This window comes from Colossoma macropomum, unplaced genomic scaffold (genome assembly GCF_904425465.1).
Source record: "Colossoma macropomum unplaced genomic scaffold, Colossoma_macropomum, whole genome shotgun sequence".
NCBI lineage: Eukaryota > Metazoa > Chordata > Actinopteri > Characiformes > Serrasalmidae > Colossoma > Colossoma macropomum.
Window position 1 is genome coordinate 29,125,516 of NW_023494790.1, and position 15,346 is coordinate 29,140,861.

At 39.4% G+C, this 15,346-nt stretch overlaps 1 protein-coding gene across 4 annotated transcripts in view; it reads left to right on the top strand.

The window, feature by feature from the left end:
- The first annotated feature begins 3,569 nt into the window (after positions 1-3,569).
- The window catches only part of plxdc1 (plexin domain containing 1), a 38,058-nt gene continuing 26,281 nt past the window's right edge, over positions 3,570-15,346 (top strand). For all 4 annotated transcript variants that reach the window (XM_036572964.1, XM_036572966.1, XM_036572965.1 and 1 more), the window contains exon 1: positions 3,570-4,107. In XM_036572964.1, coding sequence (XP_036428857.1) covers positions 4,032-4,107 — 76 coding nt within the window. In that variant the 5' untranslated portion in view covers positions 3,570-4,031. The remainder of the gene's footprint in view (positions 4,108-15,346) is intronic.

The following is a 15,346-nucleotide window of genomic DNA, read 5'->3' on the forward strand; positions in this document are numbered from 1 at the left end:
AGTAACTACAGCTCTGTGCTGTTTGCTCAGAGGACCTTTCAAATGAAGCATTGAAACCCAACAATTTACACTGTCACTTGAAGACTAAACATAGCAAATATGTATCTAAACCTGTTAAATTGAGTCAGAACATTTGCAGCTTTCCTCTCTTCAGCCTGACATTCAGCAATCAAGATCAGCTCTCTTTAGATGAGTCAGTAAAAAAAATGATCAGATTGGTTCAGTCTTGTGGGCTGCTGAAGATTTTGTGGTGATTTTTGTGGGCTATGAGTTGCAAAAGGTTGTGAATCTCTGCTCTAGGGTTTTTTACTATATATTTGAGTTTTTTATCTGTTGTGTATATGTGAAGCCTTTGAAATTATGTTTAAGTAGCCACTGTGGTGATAGCCTACTTAATTTCTCACTCATTTTTGTCCTAGAAGTTCTTCAGGGAACCACTTTTTGTTCTCCCCTTCCATTACAACATTTACCCTTTGAATTTCAAATTAATCTGACCTCTGTGTAAAATTAGGGGCAATAAGAGAGGAGAAAATGAATCTAGCTAATAAACATTTGGCACAAGCAGCTGTCTAAACTAGTTAAGCGAGCTGCTTAAAGAAACACTTTGAGACGTGTGTTGTCACGGCTCAGGAAACCGACAAAATGAAAAACTACCAAACCTTTTCAAACACCCAATAAATCATCTTCCATTTTGTTTTCTTGTCAATTGGATCCGGTGGAATCAATCTATTTAAAGTAGGTTGTTCGATATGATCACATGATGTGCTATTTACATTAAGCAGCTAAAGTGGAATTTAGTGTCATGTAGGTTTCAAGCAACTAAAATTACATGAAAGTTTCAAAGGAGTTGCAGGACACTTCATGTAACTGCACTTCATTTGATCGGTCGTCTGATGTTGGTGTGTTGTCAATTCGTAGGGTAACCTTTTCTGTTTGAATGGAGAAAAATAAATGTCCTCTTTCTCTCATCCTCTAAGAAAATCAGGTATAAGTTTTATTTTTGTGTTTTTTCAAGTTGACTTTTTTATTACATCAAATTACAATTAAATATTTCATCTTGTCTTCTCCTCATATGCTACCACTCATTTTTACTTCTTTTTTCTTTTTCTTCTTCTATTGTTTAATAGGTGACAATAGCCTGGCTCAACTCATGTAATTGGTCGGAAAGTCCAAACCATTCAAAAAGTCCTTTCACATCGCAAACAAACCAAACCATGGTTTAGTTTGATCCATATAGCGATTGCATCTTTTAGTCCGAACACATTTTGGCCCTTTGGTCCAGACCGTGATCTGAGGCACCTTTCATACCTGCTATTTTTGGTTCGGACCAAACTGAAACGTCCAAAGGTCCGGCCCAAACAAGGTAGGTGTGAAAGCACCCTCAGTTTCATGTTTCATGTAGATTTTAAGCAACTAAAGCTGCATGAAAGTTTCTAATGAGTTGCAGAATGCTTTACATTATGCAAGTCAAGTGCAATTTAGTTTCATGTAGGTTTCAAACATTTAAACATGCCTGAAAATTTCTAATGAGTTGCAGAGTGCTTTACATTATTCAAGTCAAGTGCAATTTAGTTTCATGTAGGTTTCAAGCAACTAATGTTGCATGAAACTGTCAAAGGAGTTGCAGGATGCTTTGCATTATGTAATTCAAGTGCAATTTAGTTCCACAAAGCTTTCAAGCAACTAAAATGTAACAAAAGCTTCACCCTCTAAAGCCAACTTCCATATTCAAGGGATTGGAGGAGATATGCAATTCAGAGAGAGTATCTTCTGCAGCTTCTGTAGCTGCTGTTTAATTGAGATGTGTACAGTGACACTCCTCACAGCAAAACGAGTGGGAAACAAACAAGGCTGCCATTCCTTAACCGACTACAGTCCGCCTACCTTACAAGCTATATCCATCACACTCCATTCACACCAACACAAGGACACATGAGGAGCTCAGTGGCCTTCAATATCTCATCCAGGCTCAAGTGTTTGTCATTTTTTTTTCATTCATTATGTGTTTTACTGCTTCAAGGCAATATATTCTGATTTCAGATCAGATGGGTAAAACGGGCTCTGCTGTTTGATCTTGACATTTAGCTGGGATGCATTATTTTTACCAATGCTTTGCTTTAAATGTTTTCTTTTCCTGTAAATTGGATTAGCCGCGTGAACTGATGTGCTAGCTACAGCCTTGTCAGGAAATCACCATTTCTGCCAAGCTCTGTTCAGTCACCCTGACAGTATCGGTGGAAACACAAGTGTGTGTGTGTTTGTGAGTGAGTCCTCATAGGGATTGATTTTGGAGAACTGATCTGTGTGTGGGTGTATTGGCATCTGATCATGTTCAGCAGCTGTGTGGGATTTCTTCGGCTTGTTCTACTCGGTTCCCGCACTGTGCCAGCGGAGCTGTGCAGAATTACACTGCTCTCACCTGTCGCCATGGTGACAGGCCAGGGGTCAGCGTGAGCGTGGGTAAATATTATGCTCGGCCTTTTGGTTCTGTCACATGTAGGTCCAAGTGATGAAGTTGTTTAAATTTAAAAAAGTCTAACTGTGGTGTAACATGCCAAAACGTGTGGAGAAAGCATGTGTGTGTATGTGTGTGTGTGTGTGTGTGTGCGTGTCTGTGTGTGTGTTTAGAGTCTGACAGCGATTTAAAGTCATTTAGTTTACAGGATCTTCGGATTTGGGTGTACCCATTTATCAGTACACTGGGGTACTTCTGTACACAGTGGTGATGAATGGAGGCCTCTTCTGTTCAGCATCATTTCCACTAGGTGGAGCTCTTTACAGCTTCAGCCCAACTTGTTTTTGAAAGAAAAAGGCAGAAATATATAAATATTTGTATGTGGGGTAGACTCAGCCTTCCCTCAAATCCAGAACAGAGAGAGAGAGAGAGAGAGAGGGAGAGAGAGAGAGAGAGAGAGAGAGAGAGAGAGAGAGAGACAGAGAGAGAGAGAGGGAGAGAGAGAGAGAGAGAGAGATACAAAAACAGACAGAGAGAAGCACAGAGACAAAAATACAAAAACAGACAGATAGAGCAGAGAGAAAGCAGATAGAGAAAGAGCACAGAGACAGACAGAAGACGCAGAGAGAGAAGCAGAAAGAGAAGTGAAGAGAGATACAAAAATAGATAGAAAGAGAAGAGTGAGGAGAAAGACAGCAAAACAGTGAGAGACAAAAAACAGACAGAAAGAAAGAGGGAAACAGACAGAAGGGAAAAAACATAAGGAGAGAGAAACAGCCAGTCAGAGAGAGAAAGAGAAGCAGAGCAAGAAAGATAGAGACAAAAACAGACAAACAGAAAGAGAGAAGCAGAGCAAAAGAGACAGACAGAAAGAAAGTTAGAGAGAGAGAGAGAGAGAGAGAGAGAGAGAGAAACAGAGAGAAGGAGTGAGAGACAAAGAGACAAAAACAGACAAAAAAGAGAAACAGAAAAGAGACAGAAAAACATACAGAGGTAGAGAGAAGGGGAAAGAGGCACAGAGAAAGAGGAAGAAACAAAGGCAGAAAGAAGCAGAAATAAAAAGAGAGAAGCATACAGAAACAGAGGAAGAAACAAAGACAGAAAAAGCAGAGAGAGAGAGAGAGAGAGAGAGAGAGAGAGAGAGAGAGAGAGAGGGAGCTTCAGAAACAAAAAGAAACAGGGAGGAGAAGTCTTCTTTTTTTCCTTGAACTATTTGCCGGACTGTCCCTCCTTGAACTCTTGCATTACCATGACTACCACATCCCAGAATTTAGAGAAAGGAGGAACGGAGGCAGAGAAAAAAGGGTAGACAACACTCTCAATTCTATTGTATTGTTGTTGTATTTTTTTTCTGAGTGGAAAGAGTGGAGAGAAGGGGAGAGTGGAGGGAGGGAGGAGAGAGAGAGAGAGAGAGAAATAAAGTGCAGGAGAAAGAGAGTCCGTCAAAGCGCGCACAGGAGGAAGAGGAGCGAGGTGAGAGGGGAGAGACACAGAGGAGGGAGAGGAGAGGAGGAGTAAGAAGAGGAGAGGAGCGAGTGAAGGAGTGAAGGAGTGAAAGAGAGAAGAGAAGGTGGCCATGGGTCTGTGTGCTGTGCTGCTTATCTGTCTATCGCAGGCTGAACTGGCCAGAGTATGGAGCCAGGAGCTTTCAGGTAAGAACACTGAGCTCACACTAACACAGAGACAGACTCAGACTCAGGTAACTGACCTGGGAGAGGATCAAATAGATCACAGCACTGAAAACAGTGATGCAGTGAATTGACTTGATTCAAATGTGTACATCATTTACACATGAATAAAATTTATTATATCAACACAGTTTTATCTTTTATCTTTTGAGAGCAGTTGCGTTGTAATATATCATTGCTGTCTAAAAAAAAACATGTATCTCCAAAATTGTAACTTTGCAGGAAAAGGCAAACATGTTCTTAACTTGTAATGAAAGTTAATGTAACAATATTGTATTCCAAGTCATATTTTTTCTTGAATGAGCTAGAAAAATGCAAATCATGTTTATTTTAATTTTTATTATTTCTACAGCAATGATATTTTGTTCTTGTGGAAATCATGTAATCATTAGAATCGAGTAAATTCAACACTTGACTTCAATCAACGCATGTAAAACATGCTGTTCTGGGTCACGCTCTAAAGGGATGTTAAATGCAGTACTGGCTGAAGCTGCACTGGCAGGGCCCAAACTTCTATTACACATTACTGTAATGTATGACTAACTCAGCCAGTTTGCTTTGTTTTCCATTTAGTCACTGAGTAATAAGCTTTAGGATGTAATAGGCCTGAGATCTTAAGGGTTAAATTATGAAAGTGCTAATTAGAACCAGTAAACGTGGGTTGATAATCACTTGGGCTGTTGTTTTCTTCTTAGGTTTATGTTGATGTGTTCCTGTGTGGGAATACTTGAGTTCTGTTCTGCTGAGTGTGTTTCTGTGTGTGTGTGTGTGTGTGTGTGTGTGTGTAAACTCCTGTGGGTGTTTCTCTTCAAGGATCCTTATGACTCAGAGGAAACTGACAGCACACACGTGTTTGTGTTTGTGTAGAGTTCTTCTCTCAGTACTGGCCAGGTTGACACACACACACACACACACACACACACACACACACACACACACACATGAATGTTTGGATAAATGTAAACATTGTTTTATTCAATATGTTAAATTTGGCAAATAAACAGTAATTGTGCATTTTATGTAATGTGATTATGCAAGATATGTAATTTTACTTATGATGCCCAATTTTTTGCATGCGACTGTATGTGCTGCAAACCTACACTAGTTCCACAAAAGTAGGTAAGCACAGCTGCCCTGTACATTCGTCTGAGTGTATGAAATTGAAGCCCAAACCAGCATATTGTACCTGCGACTTTGAGACCTGGCTTGACTCAACCAAGCCTGACTGGTGCTGAAAAATCTGAAACCCGAACCCAGTCACAGACACTGTTTTGTTGACCATTTCTTTGTTACCAAGTGCTTGAGCTGACCAACAGAAAATGTATGCTAGGATAAACTGGTACTTTACATGTGTAATACACTTTATAATCAATACATTTACTGATGGTACCTGACAGAGAAGGGCACCTGCCCTCCTCTGATTACCTGTTAGCCCTACTGTGTTAAAGTTCCTCACGCTACTGCTGCTACTGCAGAAATACTTAATAAACGTCCGGGAGCTTAACAAGCAAGGCTAAAGATCTGCCAAGAATTTCCACCAATGCGTCAACAGTGTGATTGCAACTGATGTACGGTTTATCTTCATCCCCAGCTTCGTTCAGGGGCAAATTCACCCATATAAGAAAACTGGCCTGAACCCGGCCCAAACCTGATATTTTGGGAATGGGAATGTGATGCACTGTGAAATCAATTATATGTGTCAACATTACATATTGACATTGTCAAGACAAAATCTTGTATAGCCATTTTGGTCACTTTTTCCTCTTTTTTTTAGCATAGTTTTAAATGGCCAGCTAGCCTTTAAACTGTGTTGAATATTAATGGTAATGGACCAGTAGAAATACTCTAAAATTACTTCTTACTGCATTTTACATTAACTTCCACTGAAAGTACATATGTTTTTTTGTTCTCCTGTAAAGTTACCATAGGTTTTGACAGTGATGATATGCCTTAGCACATTAATGCACCCCTTTTTTCAGTGTGTTAGCCTAATGTTTACTGACACATTTTTAAATCACTGTTAATTCAACACATTATTTGTCACTGCATTGTGTGTAAATATTCATAACAGATGTGTTATTGTTCTGCCTTTAGTGGTACACACCCAGTGTAAGTGTGTATGTGGGTGTATGTGCGCGTATTGGTGGTTGTGTGTGAGTGTGTATGTGTGTGTATGTGTGTGTGTGTGTGAGAGGGTGTGTGTGTGTGTGTGTGAGTGTGTGTGTGTATTTCTGTCCTCCTTGGAGATGCTGTATTTTTAGCAGTCCTGGTTCTTCTCCTCTCTGCCAGGCAGCAGCGCTGCTCTACTTTCTCTGGCCTCTGTCCCTCCTGTGCCTCTCCGTTCTCATGCTGCTCCCACAGAGAGCCAACCGGCCCCACCACATCACTGCGCATGTGGGTTTGAGCCACCGTACATGCGCATCTGTGAGCATGCATGTGACATAGTTTGTGACTTACCGTTTTCATTCAAGCCAATGAAACACAAAGACTTTGAGGATTCCAAGCAACAGATTCAAGTTTGTGAGTGACCTATATGAACGCATGTCCTGTGTGATCCACTTCTACACCTGGGCATCCCGTTCGGTGCAACCGAGGACACACTGAGCATGTGTGAAGCCCTGAAGCAGAGCCGAGTAAACCCCTTAAATTGCAGGCTAAAGCTTCTATTCAGCGTAGCTTAGTTTAAACTAAGAAGGTGCTACAATTTAACGCAGCACTATGTAAGATTTTTTGTCAAAATTGAAAGAAGCAGCATTACGGAATCAGGAGGGAAGAAATACACTATGATATGATGTGTGTTTGCTGCAAGTCTCCCTGGAAAGCCTGAAATAATAGTTTTAAAAGTCAGAGGTGTTGGGTCAGATTTTGTGTGAGTTTTTCGAACCACGTTAAATGTCACATGTACAGCCTCAGAAGGAAAGTCCAGTTTGATGTCTTAATGGCAAAATTAACATTAATCTGATGAAAATATGATAACAATATTAGATAGTTCACTTACATCCTTGGAAGAAACCAAGTTTCAACTGAGTTCTCTTTGAATAATCTTTCAGTGTGCTTGCAATCATCAGAATCACCTGATCAGGGAACGGGCTCGAAGCACAACCGACATTACAAAATGTTCTTCCACATGGTGTGGGCAATTACACATTTCCACCAGAGAGCTCTCCAAATCCCCAGATCTTACATAGTGCAGCTTTAATTGATTACCAATGACTTGTAAAGACTATGGACATTGTAGATTTACACTGTAGATTTAATAGATTCCAGTGGGCAGTTGCTTCAGTACTTTCCCATTGCCATCTTTACACCTCTGAGGTTACGCATCCCTTTATAGCGAGCGACTTTCTCAAATAAGGAGCTCTAGGTTTAAGATGTTTTTCTCTATTGAAAAAAATTAATGTCATTTTTGAAAATTGCAGCTATAACACCTAGTGGTAAGCAAAAATGCTATAATGAATAATGCTACATATGTGCTACAAGCAAGCTAATATTCCTGTGCATTGAATTGATGTCGCATGAAAGTAAGGCTACCATTAATAGTATTGATTACATCATTAAGAAGACCACATCGTCATGTTGGTAGGCGAGCTGTAACTCTGACTGTGTTCCGATAGAGCTCATCTCGTCACCGTTACTGCATCTACAACCCTGCAGGTGGATAAAAAAACAAGAAAAATAGACCAGAATGACCACGAACAAGATAAAAAGATATGTAGTTGCTTTAGATGCCGTCTCCAGAAAACGCTACAAGGAGAAGATTAGCTAGATTAGTGGACTGGATCTGTATAGCCTGCATATCTCCAGAGTTCAGAACATTCCACCGCGTGATATTTTATAGAAACTAATAAAAGTGGCTACCAAAACTTCCAGAGCTCTCAAATAGCTAGTAAACTCATAAACACATATAAAGCTGAAGTTAGCTTATTATTCACCAGCCTCTCATTTGAAATTTATGGTCCACTTTAAACAGTGCTGCAGTTACACTGAGGTGCCTTAAACATAGAACAATTTTCGAAAGTTGGTGAAAACTAAGCCAACATCAGCTCACCTCAATAAATGCGTCAATTTATCTCAATAAATGATCCTTAATCAACGAATACTTAAAACATTCGCTTGGAGATGTTTAATGAGCAGCTAATGAGCAGCACAGTGAAGCTATAATCAGCCATTTGAGCTGCTGAACGCATCTCACTGGCTGATCTAATGCTGCATTCCAAACTACATACTTCTGTATTTCATCTACTACACTAACGGTCCCAATGGTATATGTGCTATTTTTCGCATACTATTTAGTGTGCTAGTTTGCAGTTTGGGACACAAAAATAATAACGTGGCAGGAAATCTGAAGCGTTTAGATTTTAGCTTTCATTTGTTATTACTACAGCAAACAATCAAATTAAATCAAATCATACACTCAAATACATTGCTACTGCACTGCTGAATGAACTTGCTTACCAAAATGGTGGCAGCACAACTGGGACATCATCAGAAAACTATCAATTTAAGCGCTATTATATACCAACACCAGCTACTCAAACTGTAGGCCACTCCTGCCAAAGCAACTTAACTATGACACTTCACAAAGTTAGTTTGTGTAGGATATTTTGGTGAGGTTATCAGTCTAATGTCTTTCTTGAAATGCTGTCCAAATTAATTATATGAGATTAGGTTGACAAATGCTGGAGTATTTCCTTAATCCAGTACAAATTGTTCCAAAATGTTTCTAGTTTTTACTAGTCTGCCAGTAATAATTCCAGAGTGAATTATCTTCTGTAATTGGCTGAACTTGGAGCTTCCTCAATAATATTAGTCCTTTTTGATTGACTTCATGGTAATAACAAAACCTGTTAAAAGACATGGCCATGCACCATGTTGTTATTGTTAGAATCTTTCAATTCAGTCTGTCAGTGGTTTAGCAATTATTGTCCTGTATGAATTGGCCACAGGAAATAATAATTTTATTTTATTATTCAGTTATTATCTAAATGCTTAGTTTTACAAGAAGTACTACTAAGGTATGTGGTATCCATAATGTAGCTAATGCGTAACTGTCATAATAGAGGAATGAAGGAACTGCCCTAACTGTGAAGACGATGTAGGGATCACTGCCCACATCAGAAGCAGGGTCTCTTCTTTTGATATACTGATTGGCTCTAGCACATAGCATTATTGTCTGCCAATCTCTCTCACATCGCTATCTCTCTTTTCTCTCCTATTATATCTCTGTGTGTTTTACTTTTGGATTATTTTGTTTGATTTAGAGACTGAATCTTTCTCTTTCTCCATGTCTTACCATCATAAAAAACCATAGTAAATGACTCCAAGTCAAGAAGCTGCATTTACTCCTGCAGATACCACAGTCCTTGTACAAGCTGTCCCAGTCCTTGACCCGAGAAGGTGACATCAATTATTTTCCCTCTCTACAAGTTTCTGAAACAGAGGTGACATCACTGACTGTTGGAGCCAGTTTAATTCTGGAACTCTGTGGTGAGGGATGACATAGAGGATAGGCAATTTTTACGTGTACACAGTTCAGTAGACCTTGCTCTGTGAGTTTGCGTAGTCTTCAGCTTCATGACTGAGCTATTGTTGTTCTTAGACACTATTTCACAACAGTAGCACTTACAGTTGACTGGGGCAGATCTAGCAGGGTAGAAGGTGGCATTCTATGACAGGGCCATGTTTAAAGTCACTGAGCTCTTCAGTATGACCTTTTCTGCTGTCAGTGTTTGTCTGGCTATGTGAATATATTAGCAATGGGTGTGGCTGAAACATCTGTAACCAGTAATTAGGAGAGGGAGGTCCACATAATTGTGGCCATATATTATAAGGTAAGTAGAAAGCTGACTGACAGAGTTTCAAAATTTTAATTAGTTTTTATTTTTATTTTATTTACTTAATACTGTTTTAATATTTACATTTTTTATGTAAGACGTTTTGAAAAGAATAACAGCTTTATGGAAAACATTTTTTTTACTGTAGTAAAGCTGGTAAAGAAGATTAGTCATTGTCTGCTTTGATCTTGTGTAATATAACTTGTTATATGTGTAAAGAACACACCGAACAACATGCATCATTTAGAATAAAAAAAAAAGAAAATTCTTGAAAGAGGTCTATGATTTTTTTTGGAATGAAAATGTTCCTATTTTGATGGAAATAAGTTTGATTTACAAAACCAGAAGTGAACTGGATTTTTGTCTTTGTAGGAGCGCAAGCAAGTCAGCAATTATAAAAGTGTTATTACTGTGTTTAAATGCTATTTTTGTTTGTTTTTTGACATTAAGAAACCTGCAGTTGTCTCTTTTATCTCGGCACGGCCGTCTTTCTAAGATGTGTATTGTTTTCACTGCAGAGGGCTTTCTCACACCTCATTGCTCACTTACAGCTCAACGGAAACTTAATTTACAGAAAAACAATAGTGTCCTTGTTAATCTGACAGAGTTAGAGGGAAAATACATTATTTGATTATAATAATTAAAAATATTTGAGCTGGTTTTCATTCCACCAGGGGAATGGCCACTAATGGTCCTGCAGAAAGAGGATATGGTTTTGACCTAGACAGAATTCACTTCTAGATCGTCCTTCCTGCTTTGAAAATACAAAAACAAGTTTTTTTCTTCTGTAAAAATGTTTAGTTTTGCGTTTGTGTTGCGGTGAACATTATAGTTCTAATCCAGTTTTTGTGTTTTTGAGAACTGTTGATTGTATTTTTATCACAGTTAACGAGTACATTTTTTCACTGCTTTTCATTTCTGTAATGATGTTTTTTAACAATCATAAAACTGCCGCTTATCGCTTATTGCTTTATACTTTTGCATGTTCGACTGGCAACATTTTGTCCAACACTTTGTAGATTAACTTGAAGCCTGAAAATAAAGAAATTGTTCATTGGGAGCCTTGATTAAATTAGTGTTACAGTGCCATCACCATGACACTGCAGTGTCTAGAAAAACACTGTAATGCTGACCCTCAAGCATGACCACATTACTCAGTTAAAAGAGAGAGTTGACATATCACACATCAATACAACATGAATCCAGCCCTTTGATACAGAACTTAATGATAACAAATTGAGCTTCACCAGGTGTTTCCATTTTAGGTCACTCTGGGCTTTGCACTTGAAAGGCTTTGATGACATTGTGCTGACACTGGCCGTCTTCATATGGTTCGAATTCAAGACATTATCTTAGATGGATAGTTCAACCATGTACCCCAGCCATGATTTCTCTGTTTCTCTTTTTTTTCTCTCCTGTTTTTCACCTATCAGTGCAGCTGAGTCTATTTGTGATTGTGTGCTATGGTTACAGTCTCAGACTTTGTGCCAAATCATACTCTTCCCCTCTGCATGAGACGAAAGCCTTCACATGTGCCCTGAAGCGCTCATGTGGAACTTATAACTCACGCTATCAGACTATCGACTCCCATACGTGTCCAAAGGGACAGCCAGACTAATTTATAGATCCAGACTGAGGCAGTGGCTTAATGCGGGATTTACTCATCTGATATGGAAATGCAATGATTCAACCTTGTAAGCGCTTTTGTGGGCTTGTTTTTCCTCTATTAGTGTCGATAACATTGACAGGAAAGGTTCCTGTATTGACGCTCCTCACCCTACGCTGTATGAAGTCACCTGGCCAGCCAGTCAGCCATGTTCTGTCCTACTGCAGGTGAAAGGTCTCACTTTTCCCATGCTGCTCACTCAGAGAGCCACCCAGGCCTGACACAGCCACAGGAAGTTCTCCAGGAAGTTCTCGTCTGGCTAGAACACAGTTGCTCTTTCACAGTGTCTGTGTTATTCTCTTGAGTACAGTAGAGCGCTACCCACTCACACTGCAAGTACCATTCAAGGAGACAACAAAAGACCCTTTTCTTTGAGGGACTGATTTTTAATCCCAATGTCCTTACAGTAGTGGCACGAGTTGCTCTCTCTCTCTCTCCCTCTCTGTCTCTCTCTCAATCTCTCTCTCGTTCTGTTATTTTCAGTAAGCTTTATTGGTGTCACCACATTCATTTATAGCATCAATAAAACTGAAATTGAAATTTCATTTATTCCATTTCATTTTCTCTCTCACTCACTCTTCTTTCTCTCTTTTCTCTCTCTCTCGCTCTCTCACTCACTCTCACTCTATTACTTTGTCTCTGTCTCTTGTACTCTCTTTGTGTTACTTTCTCATTTGGCATGCTGTTTCACCCCCCCCAAGCCCCACAGGATCACTCTCACTCTCCCTCTCCCACCTTTCATTCTTACTCTTTTCCTCTCACTATCTGTTGCTCTCCCTCTCTCCATATCACTCTTAATCTCCTTCTCTCTCTCTCTCTCTCTCTCTCTCTCATGCTCTCTCGCTCTCTCTCTTGCTCTCTCTCTCTCTAGACAAAAACAAAAGACAGCATTCTGTTAGAAAGCAACTTAAGCTCATGCAGATAAATAGAAAGTGTGGCTTTGTCATGAGTTGTCAGAGTTTGGACAGTGCAGGCAAAGTAGAGCGCTGAGTGACAGACACACACAAACACACACACACACAGAAAACAGGGAGAGAGCAGCGACCCAAGCTACAGGCTAATGATACAGGCCCTGAAGTCCCCGCTGGAAAATGTGACCGCTCTTCTGCTGTTATACAAAGAGGGGATTTTGATGGGGGCGGAAAGCGCAGTAATCCTTGTTGATTTGATTCAATTAGAATTTGTTGGACTACAGAGAGAAAGAGAAAATCACTGCATGTGTGTGTATGTGTGTGTGCAAGAGAGTGTATTCCTGCATGTGTTCTGTGCAGTGTGTCTGCTGCACATGTCCTATTTTCCTCTCCTGTATGTGTTTTTATCGTTCCGCTGTCATTTGTTTGGTTAATGATTCTAATACAGTTTAATTTAGTTTGGTCTTTTTTCTCACTTATTCTGATTGTTTCTGATTAATTTTGATTCTAACCAGTTCTGATTCTGATTCTTATTCTGGTTGATTCTGATTGATACTGATCCTTATTGATTCTGACTGATTCTTATTCTGACTGATTCTGATTCTGACTGTGTCTGATTCTAGCTGATTCTGATTGATTTTGATTCTTATTGTTTTTGATTCTAGCTGATTCTTTCTGATTCTGTTTGATTTTGATACTGATAGATTCTGATTGATTCCAATTCTTATTGTGTCTGATTCTAGCTGATTCTGATTCTGACTGATTCTGGTCCTGATTCTGGTCCTGATTCTGATCTTGATTCTGATTCTGTGGCTTAGCCAAAATCACAGAAGTAGTGCACTTTAGAGTGTGTTAGCTATGTTGTTGGGGGGAACGGGCCACAAGCTAAAAGTAAAAAAGTAAAAGTAACATGGATATTTTATGTAGTTAAACGGGTTCAAGTGGAACATGCTTTTAGCCATTTTTTATATTTCTACAGCAATGTCACCATAACAATATTATTTTCACAATGTTCCAGAGTTTTTTGGTTTCTATGCTATGTGTAAAAGTCACTGAATTCACACCTACTTTGAGCTGAATTGTTCATGATGGTGCTGAGAACTGAGATGTATAGGTTGCATGTACAAAAAATATTTAAAAATTATGCAGCAAAAAACTACATGTATTAGGTGCTGTCCTGCTCTTGCTGGTTATTCTCCAGCCAGTTCACTATATTCTAAATGCTAATGCAGTGATAAGTGAATGAGCTTTCTCAATGATGTTTCCAGCAGCTGATGTCGTGTGGCACAAGTAGTCCATTAGCATTTATATAAGGCTGATGCTTTGCTTTTATTTGCTGATTATTGACAGCATCTCATGTGTCGAGGAGAGTAAAGGGTGAGAGAAACTGCCTGTTTTTCGGATTCTGTTGAGACTTTTTAGTGCCCTGTTGTCTTTTTCTCTTCCTTTTCCTTCCCTTCCCCTTTTTTGTCCTCACACCCCTCTCCCACCCCACACCATCATCACTCTCTGTACTGCCTGGTCTACCTCCTCCATTCCGGTTCCACCCACTCCTGATCCCTCATTCTCTCGCTGTGTTCCTCTCTGTGTCTCTCACTCTCTCATCCTTCTTTCCCTTCTGTGTCTGTCTTATTCAGTCTGTCTCCCCTCTCTCTCCTTCTCTCTCTCTCTCTCGTTCAAGTCTGTTCATCTCACAGAAATATGGCCTAAATGACCCAATTAAGCGGCTTTGATTGTGTGTGGCAGCAGAAATAGCTGAGCTTTTCCGGCTATGAAATCAAACAAGATCCATTATTAGAACAGCAGCTCCCCCGCGACACATATCACCCCCATCCCCCTTTTTAATCTATCCTGCTGTTTCCTTTACTTCTCACTCTATTTTTTCAGACATGAATTATATTCTCACATTGAGGGGGATGCAGCTTGGAATTTGAGACTGTTATGTTTCATCCATGTTACAGTGACCTTCAGCTCGAACTAACATCCCAGACAAAGTTTGAGTTGAGTGATAACAGAGCAAAACAACATAATAGACCACCTTTCTATAGCAAACTACAGTATCATCCTGCTGAAACTTACTTTCTAGGAAATATCTGCCTAGTTTCTAAACCTGTCAATGAGAGTCAATGTCAACCAGGGCTGCAACAAATAGTTATTTTTAAAATGAACTAATCAGTCCAATATAATTTTGGTTAATCCATGAGCCAATTCTGCTTTTGCAATGCTCTTTCAAGTTTAAAACACTAACCATAACTTCTAAATCATACTTGCAAAGAAAATAACTTTTATCATGGGCATAACAACAGATCTTCTGCATTGGTCTTGAAAAGACAGTGTGAAAGGTGCAGAAAAAATAAAAAACAAATTATTTTCCTCTATTGATAAAGCAATGCTAAATTAATTAATTTCTGTTTGTGGTGGGTACCATGAAAAGCAAGGAGAAGACCAAGTGCCATAACAAGAGGATGAGAAGACATAACATGAGAATGAAAGGACATAACGCAAGGACAAGAAGACATAATGTGAGAATGAGGAGACAAGAGGACATAATGCAAAGATTAAATGACATAACGCAAGGACATAAGTACAAGAGGACATAACATGAGGACAAGAGGAGAACACGAGGACAAGAAGACATAACGTGAGAATGAGAGGACAAGAGGACATAACATAAGGCTGAAACAACATAACAAGAGGACACAACGCAAGCATGAAAGGATATTAAATGATGTTAAACGTGCTAATGAAAATGAGCATTATGCTAGCAGAGATTTGATAGACAAAGGCCACTT